Source organism: Globicephala melas, chromosome 6 (assembly GCF_963455315.2).
Source record: "Globicephala melas chromosome 6, mGloMel1.2, whole genome shotgun sequence".
NCBI lineage: Eukaryota > Metazoa > Chordata > Mammalia > Artiodactyla > Delphinidae > Globicephala > Globicephala melas.
Window position 1 is genome coordinate 99,863,149 of NC_083319.1, and position 25,614 is coordinate 99,888,762.

The 25,614-nt window shown below is 45.6% G+C and overlaps 1 protein-coding gene across 2 annotated transcripts in view; it reads right to left on the reverse strand.

The window, feature by feature from the left end:
• The window catches only part of BIN3 (bridging integrator 3), a 53,596-nt gene extending 28,807 nt beyond the window's left edge, over window positions 1-24,789 (reverse strand). Inside the window, exons 1-2 of one of the 2 annotated variants that reach the window (XM_030832637.2) lie at window positions 24,688-24,788; window positions 1,820-1,868 (exon numbers count right to left, since the gene is read on the reverse strand). In XM_030832637.2, coding sequence (XP_030688497.1) covers window positions 1,820-1,868; window positions 24,688-24,695 — 57 coding nt within the window. In that variant the 5' untranslated portion in view covers window positions 24,696-24,788. Of the gene's footprint in view, window positions 1-1,819; window positions 1,869-24,687 lie in introns of both variants that reach the window. The other variant, XM_060301261.2, reaches the window with a different exon arrangement.
• Window positions 24,790-25,614: the final 825 nt, after the last annotated feature.

Sequence of the window (25,614 nt, forward strand, 5' to 3'; positions counted from 1 at the left end):
TGTTTGTTTGTTTTTTGGTAGTGAGTGCTGGGAATAAAAGACCCTTCTCGAAACCACTTCCCTTTCAGATCTGCCCTGGATTAAACTCTGGAGACTCAAAGCCACACCTTCCCACTTCCTGTAGCTGGCTGGAGCACGCCCAGATTCTCCGCGCTTCAGCTGAGAGCCTCCACAGCTGGTCAGCCTCTGCATGGGAGGTATACTCTGAGTCTGTCCTTGGCCTGCCTTTGCTTGAAAAAAAGGGAGGGCCCTTTTAACATGGACCCATTTCCCTTTAAGTGACCTAACTTTGGATTTCCCAAAGATGGAGCCAGTGCTCAGATGCGTGCTGCACTTCCCCTCCCGCCAAACCCAGTTCAGAGTCTGGAGCTAAGGAGCTAAGGAGGGCCAAGGTTATAAGACAAGAACTGTCTTATAAGCGGCTGGGATGACAGTCCAGGGCCTCCAGCAGGCTGACAGTGCTAACCTTACAGATATAGTCTCTCACGTTAAACCCTCAAGAGCCTCACCCACATTGGTGGGTGAGGGGTTGGAGAGGCCATTCTTTTTTTTCAAATTAATTAATTAATTTTTGGCTGCGTTGGGTCTTTGTTGCTGCACATGAGCTTTCTCTAGTTGTGGCAGGCGGGGGCTACTCTTCGTTGCAGTGCATGGGCTTCTCATTGCAGTGGCCTCTTGTTGCGAAGCACGGGCTCTAGGCGCGCAGGCTCAGTAGTTGTGGCACTCGGGCTCTAGAGCACAGGCTCAGTAGTTGTGGCACCTGGGCTTAGTTGCTCCGTGGCATGTGGGATCTCCCCGGACCAGGGCTCGAACCCGTGTCCCCTGCATTGGCAGGCGGATTCTTAACCCCTGTGCCACCAGTGAAGTCCTGTGGAGAGGCCATTCTTGACTAGAATTCCAAAACCTCAGGAGATCTTCACAGCCCGAGTGAGCTCGCGTGAAGCTATGGAAAGTGTACGAAACGGAGCCTCAAACTTGAGTTCTAATTCCAGCTCCATCAGAATTAGGTTTATGAAACGTAATTCTTAGAAAGTCACAAAAACTCCACGGGCCTTGGTTTCCTCATCAGGAAAACTCAGAAGGTTGGACTGGATGATCTCTAAGGGCTTCCAGTGCTTTTTTTTTTTGGCCACACTGCGTAGCTTGCAGGACCTTAGTTCCCCAACAAGGGATCGAACCTGGGCCCCCTGCGGTGGAAAGAGTGGAGTCCTAACAATTGGACTGCTAGGGAAGTCCCACAGTTCTAACTTTCTGAGAATCTAGATTCTCCTCCTCTTCCATTGTGGCAATAAAACAGAGACAAAAACTGTGGACTTACAAAGGGGTAGGATTCAATCATGCCCTCCCAGTGAGTGGCTCCGGGTCCTGGCTAAGAATGAATGTAGCAGCAGAGAGAAGGGGACCTGGACATCCCAGGGAGGCTTTCTGGCCTTTTATGCAGCCTGAGGGGGCGGGAGATAGAGGCCTGGGACGTGTCCTTGGCGGGAGCCTATGTCTCAGGAACCCTTTCAGGAAAGTGCAGACTGTCACGCTAGACCCCAGTGTTGGGCTGTTCAGAAGCAGGGTGTCTGTCCTCACTTTGTAACCCACCTCTTCCACCTGCCCAAGGAAGGGGAGGGGCCCAGGCTGACCTGAGGGAGGAAAGTGTCCCAGGATAGGAGGGCCCTATAAGCCCCCACCTGTGTGAGGTTCTAGAGCAGCACGACTGGGAATAATAAGGCCTGGGTTCTGCCTTCCCAGCACCACCATTCACTGAGTCAAAGCTCCGGTTCTACACAAAGGCCACGTGAGTCTCGGAGTGAAAGAACTGGTTACTCACTGTTTTGGGGACAACCTGTTTCTTGGGCTGCCCAATCTTGAAAGGAATCCTGTAAGACAAAGAGTCAAAGAGAAAGGTTAGGAGAAATGGGGAAGGATGTGGCTGAAAAGACTTGATGAGGTACGGCCACTTCCCCCCTGGAAGGAGTGCCTCACTCCCGGGACTCGTACCACGTGCCTGCGGGTCTAGGACCATCAGCAACCAGGCTGGGCTCCAGGAGAACGGTCCCCCATGGACAGAATCAGAGGGAGGTGCCCCAGGGCATCTTTCTCTGCAATGTCTACAAACATTGCAAAGGTGAAGGCAGGAAAGGTGAGATACTGTACTAGTGACAGTCACTACAAACCTTGTGTCTTGAGGAGCTGCGAAGTCAGAGGTTGCAGGCTCACCTGGACAGCTATCATCCTTGAAAACATGCCTTTAAAAAACACCACAAAGCCCACTATCGTCTGTAGCAGGTGCTTCCCTACTTCTCTATAGAGAGACAGACTGTGGAGGGCTTTTTGTGGGGCTGGGGAGAGATGACGAACTGTAGGAGCACTGAGGACCAGTCAGGCTGGGTTATTTCCCGCGAGAACTGACAACATCTAAAGAAAGCTAGCTTGGAGAAGAATCTGAATCCAGTTCAAGTCTGCCCTGAACTTGCTGGGAAGCTCTGCACCACAGGTTCCCCACTTGGAAATGGAAGAAGGTGTGGCATAATGGAAGGAAGGTCATGGCCCAGGAGTGAAACCCTGAGCGCTAACCCTGCCTCCACCCCTGAGGAGCAGGACGCCAGGAAATGACTGCGCCGGGACTTAATTTCCTACTCTGTGAAACAAGAGGGTTAAACTGGGTAATCTAGAAGCTTCCTTCAAGCGCTGAAAATGCTCCCATCCTACAGTTCTGAGAATTAAAGAAGCCACAGGGCATCCCCACAGCTACAGAAACGCGGGCTTCTCCCACCAAGATAGGAGTGAGTTAAGCATCCCTGGCTGGGATCAGCTCAGGGAAGAGCCCTGAGGGTGCAGGTTGGACCCCACTCTCACTGCTCTCCTTCCAGTGCTCAGGACCAGTGGTCCCTTCCATTCAAATCTCCCGCTCCCACTCCTTCCCCCCCACCCCCTCCACCAGGCCCCTCCCTCCACACCCCCCTCTCCCCAAGCCTGGCTTCTCTTGGCCCATACTGACCAACACTGCTGCTAAGCCCAGTGGTATAATTAACCACCGATAATAACCCCAGACAACGATCTGGTTGAGAGGATGGGCCAGCCTGAGTCACAGCAGTTTAAATTTAATTTCTGGAGGACATCCTGTTTATTGTTAATCCAGCCCCGTAATTTCGGAGCGTTAACCCTTTGGGGGCTGGCTGATTCACGTGGCTTCTGTAAACAAATAACCTCTGGCTGTGTAATTACCAAGGGAAGGTAAGCTATGGAATTGAAAAGGAAAGAAAAAATGAAATTGCCATTTCCCTCGCTCAGACCTGAAGAAGAAAGGTTAAGGGGACAGGAGAGCCTTAGTCCTCTCCCCCCGCAACAGTTACTTCTGCCCAAATCAGGGACTCGAGCTGACTGACACAATGGTTTTGGACAGTGAGCAACTGCCCGCAAGGACCATTTTGGTGACAGTGCAAATGAGGTCCTGGTGGCATTGCAAAAAGACCGATCCTGCTCTGTGTGAAGCATGTTGCCATATAAAAAGCTCTGGACCAGGAATCAGAAACCCTGGTCTTGGGCTTCCCTCGTGGCGCAGTAGTTGAGAGTCCGCCTGCCGATGCAGGGGACGTGGGTTCGTGCCCCGGTCCGGGAAGATCCCACATGCCACGGAGCGGCTGGGCCCATGAGCCATGGCCGCTGAGCCTGTGCGTCCGGAGCCTGTGCTCCGCAACGGGAGAGGCCACAACAGTGAGAGGCCCGCGTACCGCAAAAAAAAAAAAAAAAAAAGAAACCCTGGTCTCTGCCTCTGACTAGTTTCTTAAACAAACTATAAAACAAAGGAGCTGGACTACGTAGCCCTTTCAGCTTACCTAAAACTTGAATTCTAAACTGAATCTCCATTCCAAGCACATGGGGAGCGGAATGCGCATTCTAAAGAGCCCTCAGAGCGGTCCTCAAAGTGCCTCTAACGTGGCGTCTAGTACTACAGACTAGCTACAAAGGAATTAGGAACTTAGATTCCATTATTTGTGGTGCCACAGCCTCTCTCTAAATCTTAATTTGGAATCACAGTATTTTTAGAGCTGCAAGTTACCATAGAAATTTTTCCAGTTCAACCCTCTCATTTTGGAGATGCGGAAGCAGATCTGGAGGGGTTCAGTGACTAGCCCAGGGTCACTCAGCAACAGGACCCAGAACAAACAATCAGGGTTGTGATTTCTTGTCCAGTTTTCTACTACTCACAGTTCAATACTCTTTCACGTAGATATGTCATATGTGTTTGAAGGAACTAGGAAAAAAATCATCTGGTCAAAATACCTAATCTTAAAATACTATGGAATTTAGAAAGGGTTCATTGTTAGAAGCCTGGAAATGAAAGAGGACCATGTTATCAGGAGGAGGCTAGTGCTGAATTGGGTGCTTCTGCACAAATGAGAGGCCGTGTGAACTGTGTAGAAGGAACCAGGCCTCTGTAATCTCACTGCAGCTACTGACAATCACCTATAACTTTATCATATGATTCTGATTAGTTTTCACCTCACCTCTTCAAAAGCCATCTCCCTGCCTGAAGAATGCCTTAAAAAAAAAAAAAGTAACTTTTGATTAGAAAAGTTTTAGATTTACAGAACAATTGTAAAGACAGTACCTAACTCCATATATCCCACACCCAGTTTCCCTTATTATTAACATCTTATATTCATATGGCATACTTGTCACAATTAGCAAACCAATCCTGAAATATTAAAGTCTACACTTTATTCAGATTCCCTTAGTTTTCACCTAACGTCCCCTTTAAGTTCCAAGACCCCAGCCAGGTTGCCGCATTCCATTTAGTCATTGTCTGCTCAGACTCCTCCTGGTATTTTCTCAGACTTTCCCTGTTTTTGATGACCTGGACAGTTTTAAGGAGTGATGGTCAGGTACTCTATAGAAATGTCCCTCAGCTGGGACTTGTCCGCTATCTTTCTCATGACTAGACTGGCGTTACAGGTTCTGGAGGGAAGGGGTGAAGTGCCACTCTTACCACATCATACTGAGGGCTCGAGCCATCAACCCGACTTCCTACTGCTGATGTGAGTCTCCGTCACTGGGCTGAAGCAGCCTTTCCCGGGATTCTCCGATATATGGTCCCCCCCCCACGACCCCCCCACCTTTGGAAGGAAGCCACTGGGCACAGCCCACACTTAAGAAATGAAGAGTAATACTCCACCTTTTTGTGGGCAGAGTACTGGCATAAGTTATTTGGGATTCTGCATGGGAGATTTCTGTTCTCTATTTATTTATTCAGTCACTTATAGCAGTATAAATACATCGATATTTATTTTATATGGGTTATAATCCAATCCTACTTTATTCTGTTGCTCAAACTGTTCCAGCTTTGGCCACTGGGAGCTCCTTCAGTTGCCTCCTGTGTCTTTCTGACATACCCACATCAGTGTGTGTGCGTGTGTGTGTGTGCACGTGCGTGTGTTTTGTTTAGTACTTCCTTGTTTTCTGGACTATGAACTGCTCCAGGCTTACCCTGTACATTTCCTGAGCCAGCCCTAGAACTGGTCGAGGAACTTCCTAAACCAGCAGTCACTGTGCCTCTATAATATGGTCTCACCCCGCCTTTTAGTTTCCCTTCCCATTCACCCAGTACAACTACTCTGATTCAGCCAAGTGGCTGTTCATTTATCCCCCAAATCTAGACGCCTTATAAGCAACTTCCTGTCCCAAAGTGGAGGTCCATGTTTTAGTGCCAACATGTCATTAATAATTTCATCAGGACAAAAGGCATAAAACATGGACTGTCCAGGGCGACTGGGACATACGGCCACCCCACCCAGAAGGAACCTTTCCCTTCTCCTGGCTTCATCAAAGCTGTTCTGACTCCCAAACCTTGCTTACCTTCTTCAAAATGTCTACGACTTTATTAGGCATTTAAAAATATTCTACCTTTTACAGTTGATTACAATTCATCTCTTTAAAAAGTAAAACATGTTCATCAGAGAAAACTTGAGAAAGTACAGAAAGCCTAAAAGAGAGAGAAGAGAGGGAGAGAGAAAGAGAAGGAAAAGAAGGAAAAGAAAAAACTCCAAAATAGCCCTCTGTCTCATATTGAAAAGATAACCAAGGTTAATGTTTTGGTGTTAATTATATTTTAAACATTTTCAGAAAGAAAAAAACCTGAAGCTGATATGCCAAATGTTAGTAGTTAATTCCGGGTGGTGAGAATATGATTACTGTTTTCTTTTTTGCACTTTCCATATCTCTCAAATAAACTGAAGAAAAAAAAAATCCCTTAAGTTCTTTTCCTTGACTATAAAAATAACACCTGATCAGTGTCAAAAACTTGGAAAACCACAAAGGACAAACACACACACAGATACAAATACACAAAATCCCAGAGAAAAAGTAATACCCCAAATTTCAGTGTGTACAGCATATGCATATTGACACAACTTTTAAAAAAAATAAAGGAAACATATATCAGGAGTGTTTTTATATGCCAATACACAAGTTTTCATCAGCCTGACTTTTAAGAGCTACCTAGTATTTCATTAATCAACTGTATCACTAATTTTCTTTTTGTAACCCACATGGCTTACATTATCATTTCAACTGCCTCAAGTTTTTCTTCTAATATAAACAAAAGCCAACGGCTAAATCTTTGGGCATATCAAGGATTAGTCACATAGGATAAATTCTTAGTGTTGGAATTGCTGGGTCAAAGGATGCATGCAGGTTCAAGGCTTTGATTCGCTTGCCAAATTGCCCGAGACAGGCTGAAACCGTTTACATTTTTTAAAGGATTGAAATCATTTACCACCAGTCCCAGGATTTTTTTCCTGTCTTAACGTTTACCTTTCCATTTTGTACGTGTGTGTGTTTAATGTACAGAGGCTTTTAATTTGTATGAAGCGAAACTGCCCAAATCTGTCTCTTTCCTTTACGATTTCTTCTTTTGGTGTCATACTGAGAAAGACCTGCCTCTTCCACTCCAACACAGAAAAATTTCACCTGGACCTACTTTTTACTTTTATGATTTCCTTCTACTAATCTAAGTTTTGCTCTTATCAAAGTTATACATGTGCATAGTTTAACAAGGCAACAATGTCTGCTAAGTAAAACATTACGTTCTAGGCTCCCCTAAACTCAATCGCCTGTGATGAGCACTTCTAACGTGGCTGGTTTTGTTTTTGATATGTACCTTTGCATCTCTAAATAAAAATGCGGGCATTACCACCCTGTGATGATTAGGTTTTAGGCCCTAGCTGTTGACTTTTTATCTTGGAAGAGGAAGATTTAACTAAACAAAAACACACACCTCTTTTGGGTCTTCACCCCTATTACCCAAAGGCACATTTGCAACTCTGCCTTCTCAATAGAGGTATACTGTGATCTGGTTAGAGCAATGCGAAATACACTATTAGGAACAGAACATGGTTTGTTTTCCTTCCTGCATGTGGCAGCCAGCAGACTGTTCAGCTTCAGCCAAACCTTCAGGAGACTGTGGCGTTCCCAAGCCAAAACCCCCAGCCGAGCCACTCCCAAATTCCTGACAATCAGAGACTGGTATTATTGTTGGGAGGCACTAATTTGTGGGGTAATCTGTTCCACAGCAATACAGAACTAAGAACACTGCACAAGTTTCCCTAAAAATAATTTTTCCTTTTCTTTCATATGCTTCATCTTCTAGATGTTTATCCCTAATCCTCTCTCAGTTGTCTAAATCTACTCAATACATTCATGCGTATCAGGTGTCCTATCATTTTCCCTTCCTGAAGCAGTCTCTACTGGAGCCTTGGACCTGCTTGGGTCTGGACGGGCTGCCTCCACTCTGGGCTCCCCTGTCACCACCCTCACAGGGATTCCTTCCACCTCTCTCCTAGGAGCTTTTCCACCTGGATTCCATGTCTTCTCCTTTCTTGGTTTACTCCTCATCTGGGTGGAGAAAAAGTGTGAGGGAGATCAGTTTTGAGACTGCGCAACCCAAACCCCTTTTATCCTATCCTCACACGAGTTAGTTTTGACTGGGTATAGAATTATAGGCTGGACATGATTTCTTTCAGAATCTCAAAGGCACTGTTTCACTGGCTTCTCATTTCCCAGTGCTGCTGTGGTGGTGAAGTCTGAAGCCAATCTGACTCCCAACCTTTGTATGTGACCTGCTTTTTATCTTCTTCATGCCAGCTTCGAGGGTCAGATGTGTGTCTCCCGTGTTGCAAAATTTCACAACGATGTACCTTGGGGTCTGTTTTTATCCATTGTGCTGGGGGATACACAGGACTCTTTCGAGTTGGCAATTTATAATCTTTAGTTCTGGGATTAAAGGAAACTTTGTTGCTACTGACCACTCCCCCCACACCCATTTTCTCTGTTTCTTATTTCTGAAATTCTTATAATTCTGATGCTGACCCTCTTTGGCTGGTCCTCTAATTTCTCTATTTTTCAATGTTTCCTTATCTTTTAATATTTCTAAAGAGTTTTTCATTTCTGCTGCCATGTTTTTAATTTCCAACAGCTCTTCTTAATTTTCAGGATGTCCCTTTTTTTTAAAAAATGGTACCCTGTTTTTATTTCTTGGATGCCTTATCTGAAAATCTTAATGATAGCTTTGAAAAAAGTTTCTTCTTCCTTTATAGTTTCAGTTTCCCTTCAAGTTGGTTTTGTGTTTCTTTTAGTCTCCATTTTTCATATTAAACATGTCCCTTGGATGAGTGGTAATTCTTGGTTGTCTTCTCCAATATATGACTGGGGACCAAAACGCTGACTAGAAGCTGTAAGTACATGAATAACGTCTGTCTATTGTGTGGGATGATCTGGCTGAGAAGTTTTGTGGGGGATCCTCGATGCCAGTTTGTACTCTTTTCTCCAAGGGAGGTAAAATTCCCTAGAGAAGATTCTTCCACTGTCTTGGACTGGGAATAAAGGCCCAGCTCACTGTTCTGGGAGCGGAGTAGAAGAGGTTGTGTGTGTGTGTGTGTGTGTGTGTGTGTGTGTGTGTGTGTGTAAGAGGATGTGTCAGCACTCCACATGCATTCATCCACTTCATCCTCCTATGAAGTCCTGCCCTCACCTGTGCTTGAAGCGGATCTGGGTTTTGTGGGCCTGAAGCTTACACAATTTTGCATGCCCTTTAAAAAAGAGAGATTACAAAACTGCAAATGTAAAAATAGGCCTGAAAGTGAATGTTTATTTAAACAGAGAAAAGAACATTATAAATTACAAGCTATAAAAGCTGACAAATAACATGAACATCAGAAAATCAAGAATAACCTAATATTTTTATTAATCATCTGCCTGACACACCTTTATGTTTATTTCTGCACATTTTTTTGGCTGCATAGTCTATGATTGCCTCTTCATGTGACACAGAGTTGATAAATCATTTCCTTAGAGAGAAAAGACACATAATTCAGCCTTTTCTCTAGTAGCGTTGATTGAAATTTGCTTTCTATTACTGACAGTTTAGAAAAGCTTTTTTTTCCAGCTTACTGGTAACATATAAATATAAACTTTAGGATTGTTGTAAAATTTAGGAAAATCTCATGTTTCTCTCATAAATAAACTATAAGATTTCAGGCCACATTTCAAATTTTCTTGTACAATGACTAATCTTAAATGCTCTCTGAATTAATGAGAGTAACTGGTCTGTCACTGAGGTCCTAGTAGGAGGGTATGAGTTTTATGTTATCTTTGTTATGTCTTTCATGTTAAATCCACTAGAAATTTAAATGTTTTAGCAATAGGTTCATATGATTTGCTCCTCCTCTTCATTAACTAGATCATCAGATAATCATCACTCCTATCTAAAACTGATCTTACTCTCTTAATGAATTACTAGCTTTGGTACAATGTGACAATGTTTTGTTATACTTTACATGATTTCAGAGTAATATCTATTGATTTCATTCTCACCTTTGTCACTTTTGTTTTGTGTTCTACTTTTATCCAATTTTTCTCTTAGCTATAAAATACATTTGAAGATGATCAAAAAAGGTATCCTTTGTGCGCTTCCAACTCAGGACTCTAATTTCTCACTTGTTTTATGTTTTTCAAAAATGTCTTTACAAACTGAAGTCAAAACAGCATACTCCCAATTCAACAACCCCCTCCAATCCTGTCCCATCCCAAAAAGGGTCTAGGCTACTCCAAAGCTGCCTGACATGAAGGGTAGTATAAAGAAGAAAAAGAAGGACCTAGAGATTGTCATACTGAGTGTAGTCAGACAGCGAAAGACAAATGTCATATGATATCGCTTATATGTGGAATCTAAAAAAATGGTACAAATGAACCTATCTACAAAACAGAAATTCAGAAATTGAGTCACAGATGTAGAAAACACCCTTATGTTACCAAGGGGAAAAAAGGGGGGGGGGAGGGATAAATTGGGAGACTGCGATTGACATATACACACTACTATATATAAAACAGGTAACTAATAAGAACCTATTGTATAGCACAGGGAACTCTACTCAATACTCTGTAATGAGCTATATGGGAATAGAATCTAAAAAAGAGTGGATATGCGTGGCTGATTCACTTTGCTGTACGGCAGAAACTAACACAACATTGTAAATCAACTAGACTCCAATAAATAATTAATTTAAAAAAAAAGGAGGAAAGGAAGGCAGAGATATTCTTAGCTGAGTGCAGTATAAATACATTTTCGAAGTTTACAGAAACACAGGATCATTTGAACACATGGCTAGGGTTCCTTCTAGGGCCCTGGACAAGGTCCATGTAAGCGAGGGGCCCTGAGGCTTAAGCTTCATTAGTTTCACACAGTAAATCCACCTCTGTGTGCCCTAGTAGACAAACTCCCTGCTTCACTCTCCAGGGGTGGGGCCCCTTCATTCTTCTGCTAGGGTGAGGTGGGGACAGTGTCCAGTGAAATGGCGTTGGGGAGGAGATGGTAGGACTCTCAACTTATTCATAAGCAGCTTTCAACCAATCCCCCTGATCTGAGTGTTCGGCTTCAGCCCACTCCTAGAGGTACCTAGTGTCACCAGTTCCTGAACCTTTGAGGATTCTGTGATGTAAGTTCTTGGTTTTCCTAAATGCCAGTTCACCACCTGGCCTTCTGGGAACTGCCAAGTCAGTTACCCCATGTCACTGCATTCCAATCCCCAAATGTTGTCAATGTCTGTTCTATTCTCCCTGAATTGGTAGGTTTATGACTTAAAAAAAATCACCTCACTGTGCTTTGTGTGGGATTTCTGAGGGAGATAAAATAGATGTACATTATTATACATTATAATGTATAATGTGTTATACATTATAGATGTATATGTAGTATGTTATTATATACACCTGGTTTTATCTCCTGCACAAATCCCACAATTTGTCACCTTTACTCAGAAACTGCTTTATTAATTTTAAATAACAACTTTATGAGATGTAATTCACATACTGTAACATTCATCCTTTTAAAGTGTACAATTTGGTGTTTTGGCTGTATTCACAGAGTTGTGCAACCATCACTACAACTAATTTTATTTTTTTTGGCAACGCTGCGTGGCTTGCTGGATCTTAGTTCCTTGACCAGGGATCAAACCTGCTCCCTTGGCAGCGAAAGAGCAGAGTCCTAACCACTGGGCTGCCAGGGAATTCCCACCACTAGCTAATTTTAGAATATTTTCATCACCCAAAAGGAAACCCTGTATCTATTAGCAGTCATTCACCATTTTGTAGTGTGGTACAAAGACAATTTCAGGCTCCATGGATTTGCCTGTTCTGGACATTTCATATAAATGGAATTATATAACATGTGGCCTTTCGTGTTTTCTAATTTTTTAATATGGTGTAGGTAAGGATCCTACTTCATTCTTTTGCATGTGACTATCCAGTTATCCCAGTACCGTCTGTTGAAAAGACTATTCCTTCTCCATTGAACTGGCATCCTTGTTAAAAATCAACTGACCATCAGTATAAAGGTTTATTTTTGGATTCTCAATTCTATTCCATTGATCTACATATCTATCTTTATTGCTAGTACCACATTGTCTTAGTTACCGTTGCTTTGTAGTAAGTTTTGAGATTGGGAAGTGTGAGTCCTCCAACTTTGTTCTTCTTCGTCAAGATTGTTTTCGCTATTCTGTGTCCCTTGAATTTTCATATGAATGTTAGTGGTTTGTCTTTTATATTTAAATCTTTACTCCATGTAGAGTTTGAGTGTATGGCTAACCAGTTGTTTTAACATGATTTTAAAAATAATCCATCTTTGGGACTTCCCTGGTGGCGCAGTGGTTAAGAATCCACCTGCCAATGCAGGGGACATGGGTTCGAGCCCTGGTCCAGGAAGATCCCACATGCCACAGAGCAACTAAGCCTGTGCGCCACAACTACTGAGCCTGCGCTCTAGAGCCTGCGAGCCACAACTACTGAAGCCTGCCCGCCTAGAGCCTGTGCTCCGCAACAAGAGAAGCCACTGCAGTGAGAAGCCTGTGCACTGCAACTAGAGAAAGCCGGCTTGCAGCAACAAAGACCCAATGCAGCAAAAATAAATAAATGAATGAATTAAAAAAATAATCTATCTTTGAAAAATCATTTTATCAGCATTAAATACTTCCGCTCTATATCATAGATCTGTCTACTCTTTTGACAATAACACAAATTTAATTATTTAGGTTTAAAACAGATCTTGATACCTAGTAAGCAAATCCCTTCTCATTACATTTCTTTTTCAGGTAATTTGGCTATTTTAATTTTGTTTTCATATTTAAGATGAAATTCAAAATCATCTGCTGTGTTTCCCCTTCCAAATCAGGATATTAATTACTGAAAATACATTATATTTATAGATTAACTTTTGAAGAACCTACATCTTTATAAATATTAGGTTTGCTCATTCAGGGCCAAAATACTTCTCTCCAGTCATTCAAGTCTTTTTATTATGCCCTTTAGTCTTAAGAGTTTTTTTTCACATAGGTCCTCTACATTTGTTTAGTTAAATATTAACATCCAAAAGTAACACTTATCTGTGAATTTTTTTGCCCTACACATGTCTTAGGTACATTCCATGGAATTTTATATTTTTGGTTATACTATAAATGGATTCTCTTTTTCATTTCATCTTCCTAGTACACAGGAAAGCTAGTGGGTGTTAAATATTTACCCCACAACCAATCACCACAGCTATACACCTAACCTACATAGCCCAAGAAATTTGGCTGGGAAAAAAAAAAAGAACTAATTGGGTTTTCCAAGTAGACAGTGATACCATTTTAAAATAACTGTAAAATTTCCCTCTTCTTCCCCAATATTTAATACCTATTTTTGTCTTGTATTACGGCATTGGCTAAAAATTACAGAAAAATGTTTTTCACTTTAGTAAGAATACTTCGAGTTTGATCTTTCACTATAAAATACGAAGAGGGCTCCTGGTTTATTTAGGAGGCTAATAGTAAGGAAATATTTTTCTGTTTCTAGTTTACTGAAAGATACAAAGACTGGATTTTTGAATTATATCAATGCCTTTTCAGCATGCATTTGGTGGACCTGTTGGTTCTCCTATGACCTAGTGCTGTGACGAACTGTGTGAATACATGTCCTAAGACTGAGCCATCCTTCCATTACTGAAGTGAGCTCTGCTTGGTTAAAGGTACAGGTTAATTAACTTTGATGTGCATACATCTTGCTTTCTGATTATGACACAAAAGCACCTCAAGGGTAGGGACTCAATGTTATGCTTCTCTGCAACTCCTGTCAAGTGCTGTACTAGGCACAGTGCTATTTTCAACCTTTTACTGAATGAACAGTCAGTAAATATGTATTAGGGGCCTCCTTCATGCCTAGCACTACACGAGGTTCTAGGGATATCAGGATGAATACGGCAGACTCATTCTATGATCTCATGGAGCTTACAGTCTGGCTTCATACACATAGTAAGCAGGGAATGAATGATTAAATGAATGAGTAAAATGAGTCTATTGGCCCAGGGGCCCTATCAAATACCATACTCTAATTTAGGGTTCCTGAAAAAAGCTACTCTTAGATCAGGCTATATAAAGAACAAAGAAAGGTAATATCATTGTCCTTGGTCTCCCAATCCTTACCTGAGTAAAATAAAACCTAAAAAGGCATCGCCAGCTACAAGTATCAGCCTGGGTCAAGGGAAAGTAAATTCAGTGGAGACGGAGAGAACGAAGCTGGCCTTTGGCACTGGCAGTAAAGCCTGGCGAAGTTATCAGAGTATGGGTCAAGGGAAAACATTTTCAAGAGCCTGAGAGGAAATATGAAAGGAGAAGAGTCTCCTGGGTTTATTCTCAGGCTGCCAAACAGCAAACGTACTCCACTCTGCCAGAGAAAGAGCCAGAAAACTGGGGCAGGTGCCCTGATGGAGGGATCGGATTCTCTGCCACTGACGTGAAAGATGGTGAGACGAAAGAGCAAAGCAACTGCACGTCAACTGACTCTCCTGCCTCTTCTTCTCCTTGACCTCTTGATTTCACCCTGCGGTCTAGGCCCCCGCAGGAACCCAGGGACGTCCTCAGGAGAAGCGACTGCTTTGGAAAGTGTGCGGCAAGACTGACAGTATCAGAGCATCTCAGAGCAGTGCTGTCCTGGCACGGCTGGGGCTCTGGGGCAGGGGGCTTCCAGACTTTTGTTCCTCCTCCTTCTCACAGCTTTCCTCAGGGCTCTCCCCCTGGAATCGGGCGGGTACGCAGAGATCCAGAGAGGAGACTGGGCTTGCTCCCCAGAGAATCTCTACGTTCTGGAAACCATCATGAAGGCTGTGAGCTCCCGGCCCCTGGAGTAGGATTCTTTACTTTGTTCTGCTTGCCATTCCATAAATATGAGCACCAGAGGGCAGGAGGAGGGGTATTTTGGTCTCGGCAACAAAATGGAGAAAACATTTCTCTCAGCCCTACCCTTCTCCAACCCCCAACATGCCCCACCTCAAAAAAGAAAAAAAAAAGTTCTGTGTGTACAGAGGGAAAGGGGGGAAGAAAAAGGGTTCTATTTTCTTTCACAATAAAGAAAAGTCAACAGGATGTTCTCCAAAGCTACAAATATACTTTTTCAAACAGTAAATATCTCTATTAGCAGCATGATGCCAGTTGGCTAATTCTGTCTGTCTCAGGAAAACCTTTCCCCAAAAACTCCTGCTCTTGGGTAATGTCTATTTACAAAACCAGCTCTTGTGCATTTTCGATTTGCTAGGTTTCTCAATCTTTTGTTTCCCCACCCCCTCCACTGCAGAGGCAGAGACGAGAGGCAGGCCCGGATGGCAGCTGGGTGGGGATCCCCTGGTCACCCCAGCAGATTCCCCGAGCCCCACCTTCTTTGGAGAGTCCTCCACTCCATTACCAAGAACAGCTTAAAGAAGCTAAAACCTACCCCCTCCTCCCTGGCCTTCACTGGGCCTCCAGAATTTGTTTCTACTGAGCCTGAATGGGCCGAGGCCTTGCCCGGGGGTGGAGAGAACCCTGGAATGATTCAGTCAACCCAACCGTGTATCATCCCGATATCTCCAGCTGGGCAAAGATCACAGTTTTGGGGGTGGGGCGTGGGGGGAGGGGAGGGAGGTGAGAACGAAGGGAGGGCTGAGCAAAGAGTAGGAGGCAGCAGATAGTGGCTGAAATCCTGGCTCTCCGGGGAGTGGTCTGGGCCTGAGTCACTGTCTCGGCAAGAGCAGGAAGGTGGGCGAAAGGCAGCAGCTTCTGCAGGCTGGAAGGACAAGCCCCTCCTCCCCCATCCTTCTGTCACTCTATCCTCCGGTCGCTGCCTTCTCTGGTCTGAGGCCCCACCAAGGCTACCACTACCTTGACAATCGGAGAGAGAAAACAGTGGGCCGGGGCCAGGGCAGGGTTTACGGAGAGTCAGCTGGCTCCGGCGGAGCAGCTGCTTGTTGGATGCCATCCTCTCTGAAGGGCCAGCTGGCCACAATGCCCGGGGCCAAGGAAAGTTCAGCCCAAGCAAGGACGTGAGAGACCCACCCCATCAGAAGGGGAAATGGCCTGAGCTGTGAAGGATCCATTTCCAGTGCCTATGACCATAGCCTCTCCAGCCCCACCTCAGTCCTTCCCCTAAATTAGCTGGATTCCGAACCAGAGCACAGACAACACCACTCTCGCTTGCCACCAGTCCGAGGAGGTATGTGTGTGTTTAAAAATAAAAGGCACGACTCTGTGACTTGGCTGATTTGTTACTTGACCAGAACAATGGCCCAGCTCAGCTGTGATCCCCCCTTCCCCATGCTCCCCGGGCTGACCGCTGAAAAGGAAAGACAGAATGAATCACAGAATGTTGAGTGAGATCATCCAATTAAAGTGATCATTTATTGAGCATCTACTATTGCCAGTGTCTGCGCTAGGTGCTTCCGATATGTCAGCTCATTCAGAGTGCTGCTCTCCCATATTTCACCCAAGAGACGGCGCACTGGATGAGGGGGCGGACTGTGGAGCCAGGCTGCCTGGGTTCAAGATCTGGCTCCGCCAGCTGCCAGCTCTGAGACTTGGATAACTTACCTAATTTCCCTGTGTCTCAGTTTCCCTGTCTATAAAATAGGATCATAATATACCTATTTTATAGGGTCGCTGTGAAAGCTAAGTGAGTTTAATCTTTAAAATAGTTCCCAGCCTACAGTAAGCAGCCTGGGAGTACCTGTCGTAAAGATGATGGTGGTGGTATTTTGATGATGGTGATCAAACTGATGCCCAGATGGGGGACTTGCACAAAATTACACAGAGGTAAGTATGGTTAGGAAACCTGAAATGGTTGTTTTCTGTTTGGGGAGCACGCAGGAGTCCCTGCCATAATCACCACTACCAGGTCCAAGTTAATATATTTGCTTAAAATTGAGTGGTGACTTCCTCGTGAGTAGTAAAAGGATTTGTGACCCAAGTTTGGAGGCTGATGGAGCATCCAAAGGTCGAGAAAAGAGAGGAAGGAAGGCGATTCAGGGAGGTGGTTGGATTTTTTTTTTTTTTTCCGGCAGCTCTTTAAGAAACTCCTAATATTTGACAGACAAGTTACTACCTATTCTCATTCTAACCTGCTAAGATAAGAGGAAGTAGAAACTCGGTTTTCCCATTTTATAATAGGGAATCAGAAGACATTTGGAGGTGAAAGCCTTGTCCTGCCTACTGAACAAGCCAGAGAGAAGCCTCCTACGGCCTGACTTCCACTCTGATGGGTTCACAGTGGCTGAGGGCAGACACTCTGAGAAGCACCAGACCAGCTGAGGCACTAGCTCTAATCTCATTCTCACTTGTCCCTTACCAACCAGGAATCTTAAAAAGAGCTTTCACTCCACTGTTTCCTCTTCTCTGTTGAAGGTTTGGTCCCTAGAAGCAGAACGAGGGCTGGGATGGAAACCCACTTCTAGGCCTGCCTGCCTCGGTCATCCCCAGCTTTTGGCCACAGGAGGCAATAATTCTCCTGCTATGAGGTCAGCCTTAGCCATGATATTGGTCAGGCTAGGCATGACGACAGTTACAGAAGTATTGGAAACACTCAGAAAATTATAGAGCAGAGCACATATAATAAATACTCATGTACCCACCACCTAGCATTGTCAAATTCTAACACTGAGCCGTACTTGCTTCGGGTCTTATTCTTCAAGCAGCACACCAGCACAGATACTGCTGAAGCTCCCTGAGTGCTCCAGCCTGATCCCATTTCCTTCCTTCCCTCCCTCCTGTTATCCTTGAGGTAACCACTACCCCGAATTCAGTGTTTATTAATCCTATACTTTTGCTTCATAAGTTTGAATCCATAAGCACAACATAGTGTTGTTTTACAGATCTAAACTTTATACAAATAGTACAATATTGAATGTATCATTTCCAAACTAGTCTTTTATGTTGGGCCTTATGTTTCTGAGATTTGCCCCTGCTGATACACATGGCTCACTTCATTCATTTTGACACTGCGTATTTCACTATGTAATGACACCATGTTTTATTTTCCCATTCTTCAGAGGCTAGACATGTATAAACAATGAAGCAGCGGACATTTCTGCTCAGGTCTCCTGCTGCACAGGTGCAGAAGTTTCTCTGGGTGAGGGGCAGGTCCGTCTTTGGCTGTGTGAGGCACTACAAAATCTCCCAGTAATTGCGTCAGTTCCCCACCCCGCCACCCCACTCAGCAGATGCCAGTTCCCACCGCTCCTCATCCTCAGATACTTGGCATTGCCAGACTAAATTGCCCATTTTTGCCAGTCTGATGGCTGTGAAATGACATTTCATTTCTCAATGTTGGTTTAATCTGCTCTCCCTGATTACTAATAAATGGAACTTTTTTTTTTTTGCGGTACGCGGGCCTCTCACTGTTGTGGCCTCTCCCGTTGCAGAGCACAGCCTCCGGACACACAGGCTCAGCGGCCATGGCTCACGGGCCCAGCGCCTCTGTGGCATGTGGGATCTTCCCGGACTGGGGCACGAACCCGTGTACCCTGCATCGGCAGGCGGACTTTCAACCACTGCGCCACCAGGGAAGCCCAATGGAACATCTTGATTTAGGCTTTTGTCTACCTGGGTTTTCTTTTCTATATAAAGTGGTTGGCGGCTTTCAAATCTATGCAATAAGTTCTTATGCAGAACCAGCCAGCGTTCTTTACAGCCGCCCCTTCTGTATTCCTCATTTATAACCAATGACAAACAACCAAATAAAGAACACTATCTTTACCTGGCTGAAGTCACAGGTATAAGCTTCTAGTCTGAATATTTGTAATAAACTCCTAGAAAAGTGTTTTTCAAACCGGGGTGTGTAGAACACCCATCCCTCACTGATCATTTACACTGCTACACATCATTCCATTGTAAACATCTATCAAAATTAGTCATGAAATCAACTGAAGTGGGTCATGCTTTAAAAAACAAAATAAAACATAGTAGAAAATATCTGAGTGCATTGTACACATACAATGTGAAACTTATTTCGTGTGTGTGTGTGTGTGTGTGTGTGTTTGTGTGTCTGTTGATATCAAAGGCATTTCTGACTGCAAGCTGTGGTCAAAAAACGTCGGAAGCCACCGTCCAAGGTATCCCGCCCCCAACTCCATTCTTTCTCTTTTCTGAGTTATCCTGCAGACCACTGCCAAATTAACCTGACAAAAATCATTGCTTTTGCCCTGCCACTTCCCTGCTCAAAAACCTTCAATTTTCAGAAGCCTAGGCTCAATTTCAATTCCTCAGCATGGCACTAAAAGTGCTTACAGTATGGCCCCAACCAGAGTGCCAGCTTTCATCAATGAAGCTTCCACCCAAATCACTATTTACTAAACCCAAGCTGGCCTCCTGACTGCCTGCCCCCAACACTCTTCACGCATTCTGTCTCCACACACCCTTTTCACACCATTCTTCTAACCTGCACACCCCTCTCCTGTTCCCCACTGCAACAGGGCACGCTTGCTACGTCAAGGTTCAGTTAAAAATCACATCCTCTGCTTGAAGTCTTTCTTGATGCTGCCACAGGGACGTTTAGTGATCTGCTGTCATTCTTGTGAACCTCTGGCACTTTCCATACACCGGCCGAAGACAAGGATGGATTCTTAAAGCATTTTGAATGTCTCCCAGTGTTAAGCACAGGCCCTTGTACATTAAAAACTGTTTGATATGCATTAAATCAACAAAGATTCATTGAGCACTATCTGTGTGCAACAAACTATACTGGGCTCTACTTAATAGATTAGCCACCAGAATAATGGTTTTGGGAAAACAACTTTAATAGTTTAACTGCCAATTTGAAAGCTACCTCAACACATTTACTTAAAAGTATAATATACAAGAAAACACCTTTGACTGTGAAGCTGTGGGACTCAAGGTACTTGACTCTTTCCAACTACTCCAAAATCGGGAAAAGGTCCCTTCCCCCCTTGTTACGAAAGGCTGAAAGAAGAGTTTTACGTTTGTTCCCAAAACAATGTTGAATATAGAATCTCATGGGTTCCTCATGGGGTCCCTGTCTTCTAGGCATTACTATGCTGTTTACACAGGAGGAAGAAGCTTGGGGAGAGCCTGGTCTGTCCAAAGTCACAGAAGCAAGTGATAAGGCTGCCCCATGCAGGGAGGCCCCAGAATAGGAAGAAGCTGAGATGGTCCAGAATACCTGGAGGTCTGCAGGACACAGGACTTCCTCTATCACTTTACCTGTGAAAACTGGTCACTTCCTGTAATTCACTACCAACCCGGTGGTGTCAATACGGCCTAGCAAAGTCAGACACCTTCCTTTGGGATCCAATCAGCTTGGGAATGGTCTTCCACTTTCCTAATGTTCCTGTTTAAGCACAGGGAATACTCAGGAGATGCAGGTTTCAGTTCCAGTTCCGCCAGGTGAGTGAATTCGGGTAAGTTGTCAAAGGGAGATAATCAGACCTGAACTGCAAAATTCAAAGGGTAGATGTGGCGATGATATCAGAGAATGGATGGGAAAGTACTGTGCAAAGTTAAAAGCACTATATGAATGTAAGATAGCACTGGTGATGCTAGAGGGAAAAGAGACTCCACGGAGAAAATGTTTGCAATTGCATGGATGGTTCCCTCTGATCCAGCAGTTTACCGTCCTTCTTTACATTCCATCCACTTCATTTGACAATTACCGATTAGGTACCCACTATGTGCAAGACAGTATGTGTACACACAGATGGAGAAGCTGTAGATCATGCTCTCACGGACTTTATGTGGGAGAGAGGCGCACGTTTGTGATACGTGGATAGCGTGGGAGTACTACAAGAGAAGCACCATGGAGCTCGAGAATAAAGGAGTTTGGGTGGGGGAAGGGTGGGGAGGGGAGGGCAGAGAACAGAGACAGCCTCAGAGAGCCTCGGAAGCCACTTCTTCATGTTAACAATAGCACGCTTAGAGGCTCTTCACTTCAGGAAGTGGCCAGTAGCTTTTGCACATTTTTATCTTAAATTTTTTCCTGAGTGAAGGCAAGTCAGTAAATGGGAAGAAAGTCCTCATTCATACATTCTGTAAACATTTACTGATTGCCGGGAACAGCGCTAGGGATACAGTGGTGACCAAGAGACAGCCTCTGCTTTCAACAACTCATGGACTAGTGGGCTGACTGAAAAGTAAGCCAAGAATTCAAGTACAGATGCTAACGGTGGTCAGAGGAGGGGCACCCCACTCAGCTTGGCAGGGTGTGGGGGGCCGTTCAGGGAAGACCCTCAGAGGAGCTGAAGCCTGCCCTGACTCTTTAAGGATGAGTGGATGTTGGCCTGGGGGATGGTGGGTGGGGAGGTGAGGGGAGTAAAGGGCATTTTGGGCAGGGGAATGGCACGCACAGAGGAGCAGGGGCACGAGAGACCAGGAGAAGCTTGGACACAGGAGTGAAGGGGGACAGCCAGATCCAGAAGGGCCTTAGTTAGGCCATGGCCTCCAGTCTCCAGTTAGTTAGGCCTTAGTTAGGCCATGGCCCAGAGTTAGGCCTTTATCCTGAAGATGATGGGGAGGGTATACATGGTGAGAACAGGAAAAAAAAAAAAAAAGATGTTCCCTGAGGAATACCAATATTTAAGGGGCAGAAGAGCCCAGAAGAGTCAGAAAACAAAATAGCATCCGCAGGGTTTCCATTCTTTTTTTTTTTTTTGCGGTACGCGGGCCTCTCACTGCTGTGGCCTCTCCCGTTGCGGAGCACAGGCTCCAGACGCGCAGGCTCACCGGCCATGGCTCACGGGCCCAGTCGCTCCACGGCATGTGGGATCTGCCCGGACCGGGGCACGAACCCGTGTCCCCCGCATCGGCAGGCGGACTCTCAACCGCTGCGCCACCAGGGAAGCCCAGGGTTTCCTTTCTTTTCACAACAGGTCTGGGTGACAAAGTATCAGCTGAGCTTATCCATTCCGTGTTATAAGTGGAGAAAACAAGACAGAGGAAGATCAGACGCCTAACCAGGCCACACTGAGAATGAGGGAACCAGAGCCTGAACTCAGCACTCCAACTCCTACCAAATTTATCTGCACTGACTTTAATTTCCTTCCTTCTGAGTCAGACTCCTGAACCTCTAGGTATAGGACGATTTCCTCCAGCAGTGCTCCTTTTTCCTCGTCATTGAAGCCTAAGATCACCATGAAGGTGTGTGGTTCCAAGGAAGGCTATGGGTCCTGGAGACAGCTAAGCAAGATTAAGGTCACTATCCTTAATTCCATTTAATTCTCCCTCCACACCATAATAAAGACACACAACACACAACACACACACACACACACACACGGAGAGGGGGGTGACACGGAGGAGGAAGGGTAAGAAAGCAGCACTTGGCTTGGGGCCAAGAGGTGGATCAGTGATCTGAGATGTAAACATCAAATGCCTTCCTCCGAGCAGAGCCCACCACTGGGCCACTTTGCTGAAAAGCAGATCAGTGGACGGATGGATGAGTAGATGGTACAGGAAGGCAGCAAGTGCCCACTAAACAAACAGGCGGTGGGCGGGCTGCATGCACTGAGGAAGCAGAGAACAAAGACCTCTCACTCTTCATGCAAAGTCCACAGTGTGCAAAGGGCACCAATATTGGACATTTCTCACTGTGACATTTTGAAAGTCCAGCCTAGCCCAGAACAATGGTTACCCTCTGGGGACCATGGGCCGCGTACCCCTAGGCCTTATTCGACGATGGCTGGCATATCCCATGTGCTTGGTGAACTTGACCTTGGGCATCAGACTCCCATGACGGCTCTACGTCACTCTGGTCTCTTCCCCCACTGAAAATTCCAATCTCGGATGAATGGATGGATTCATTCTGGGAGCAGGAACACCACTCCAGGAGTGAATCAGAAGGACCCAGCCCTGGTCCCCTTGCCAGCCATTGAGCCAGGAACTGAGTGCAATTGTGTGCCCAGGCGCTGGTGCTATTCCCGTCTCAGGGAGAGAGGGTCAGGGGCCACGCAAGAGATGACGTAGAAGCCCTCTAAGGAGGAAGAGAAAGGAACCTCAGCTTTGAGGGACAAAGCCACCCTTTTGGTTGTGACCCTCAGTCCAAGGAGGTGCCAAGATGTGTGTGTATTGTTAAATTAATTCTACTGGACAAAATCTCAGCTTTGGCTGGGCAGTTACTTGTCAATTTCAATTCTCTCCAGCCTGAAATAGGCTACTAGTTTTTCAGAAAAAGGATTTCTGTAAGACAGGTGGAAACAATGCGTCTCAGATCACCCAGAGACGACTCTACCTTTAGTGGCCTCTGCTCTACTCTTCTCCTGATTTGTGAAGGAAAGATCAATTCATTCTTAAGAATTGTAAATGCCAGTCTAGGCAACGTAAAGCACCTTGTACTGTCTGCTTTTGGAGACATTAGGTAAGAGAACTCCAAAGATTCAAGATGCAGCAGGCAAGAAGTCATCTACATCACAAAGTAAAGGGACCCAGGTTGATCCTTTAAGGAAGTAATCCCTCTAGGAAGGGGAATTGAAGGATTGCCACTATGCCCATCACTAACCAGGTTATAACAAGACGCGAAAGTTAGCTTTTTAAGGCTCCAGCCCCCTATCGGCCTCCTGGAGCAAAGGTGGAGGGAAAAGGAGCAGCTCCTGCTGGGGCTTGTTAGGGGGTTGCTCGGGGCTGACCCCCACGCGCTGGTGCTGTCTGACATCTGTCGGTCAATCTTCGTCTAAGAAGCTGGGGGGAGGAGGGGACAGAAATGGCTTACATTTTACATTACAGGGCTGTCCCTGACACTGAATGACATCAGTTGTCTGTGGCCAGAGCTTAGTCTCCATTGATGGCCAAATGTGAGGCTGCAAGCGCCTTCCTAAAGAATATTCTACCATCTTCACTCGTTCATAACTAGCTAATGTGCACTTTTCGTAAAGCAACAGGCTAGACTCTGAGGAGAGAGTGGCAAACATGTACCCTATGCCAACGTAACTTGGATTCCAAAAGGACTGATTCATCTTGTACATCTCCGGGGATCAATGTATTCATACAAGCACACTTTAGTTGGATGCCCTGAGGTTTGGGTTGTGGATATACAGGCCCTCAAGCCTGAAGGTAAGGTCCTTTGGGCAAACTGAGTCTTACAAAAGAAATCAACCATTGAACATGATCAAGTGTCTACTATGAGCCAAGTATCATACAGTTCCATAGCAACGCACGTGCCAGCTCTGGAGTTGTGACTACTACTCTGAGGCTCCCTGGCTTCTTTTCTCATGGCTTGATAGTTCCCATAACATTTAAGCTTACTTACGTTAATTTAACAGGGAAAGCAAAGAGTGTGTAAGGCCCTGGGAAAAAATTAGTCCAATCCCATAATGGGAGTGCGGGTGGCGTGTAATTCTGGCTCCTTCCGAAAGAGAAGCAAGTTTTGTCTCTTGAAGACTAAGTGGAGCAAAGGCTACTCGTCTGAAAGCTAGGGGTTTTGATCCATGAGCTGGGCTCAGACGGCCAGAGTGAGGGCCACCTGGCAGTGGTGGAGAGATGCCCACGTGGGAGAGAGAAGTGGATATTTCTCAACGGATACTTAGTAAAGGAGGTAACAGGGGCGTCCCTCACTTCACGCAGCTGAGAGAAGACGGACGGGACCAGCACCTTGGTACAGAGTCAGCAAAGAGACGCGGGATCCCACACTAAAGGGATCCCCCGCCCCACCTCCCGGTGAGGCCTGCCGAGAGCTGGAGCCTCCAGGAAAGCACCAGAGGAAAGCCCCTTGAACGACCCCAAGGGCTGGGGCCAACTGGGCCCTGCTCCGGGGCAGAGGGTCCGCGGGCAGCGCGGGCCAAGGGACTCAAGTCGGACGGACGCAGGGCAAAGCGCATTGCAGGCCGGGGGCTCCAGCTGCCCCCGCCGCCTGGGCCCCACTCACCAGCTCATGGTCCCGAAGCTGGCCCTGCCGCCGGGGTCCTCAGCTGCACCTCGGTCCTGGGGGATCGCTTCCGGATTCAGCCAGTCTCCAGGAAGTGACGTGGGCTCCGCCCCCCTCTGCCCGGAAGAGGCGGGCCGGGAGGACGGGGCCAGACGCATTAACCCTTCCGCTGCCGCTGGCTTTCGCGGAGTTTCCCTGGCCCGCGACCCTCGCGCCTAGGCTTAGGGGCTCCAGAGGATTTAGCCTGTGGCGGGGGCATGAGGACCCCTGGGTGCGTTTTGTACCTTAAACGCTGACTTGGTAAAATTCTCCTCCATGGACTACACGTGTTGCTTAACCGGGAATTGCCTTAGTTTTTCAGTTTGTAAGGAGATTTCTCATCCAGGGACAGTAGCAGTAATTAATTGTCTAGCGGGGGCAGGGGGGAAAGGAGCGATGAAGGAGTGGGTGTGAGGGAGACTTACATTCACTCTACGGTCTTCTGTATCTTTTAAATTTTGTACCCTGTACATAGTTACCTGTTGCAAAGAAACAAATGGATCTCTTCGCTCCTCCAAAATGGCACAGGGCTCTGAATAGAAAATAGAATAGTGCTTTTCAGGTTGGCATGTTCTGTGGATTTACTCAACAAAAGAGGACAAAGAGTAAGGGTTGCTCCCAGTCTTCCAGTCTTCCCTCTGTGCTCGGCACTACAGAACCCAAATGATGTGAATGGTTCCATTTTTATGCTCATTCATTTAACACATATTCATTGGGCTCCTACAATGTGCCAGACACTGAGCTAACTTCAAGGATACAACCATGAAAAAGCAGTATGGATCCTGCCCTTATGCCCTCCCAGGGCTACTTACCTGGAGAGAGAGATAAACTGGCAGCAAAGTAATAATATATGATGGGAAAGAAAGTGCTGTGGCAGCCTGTAAGGCC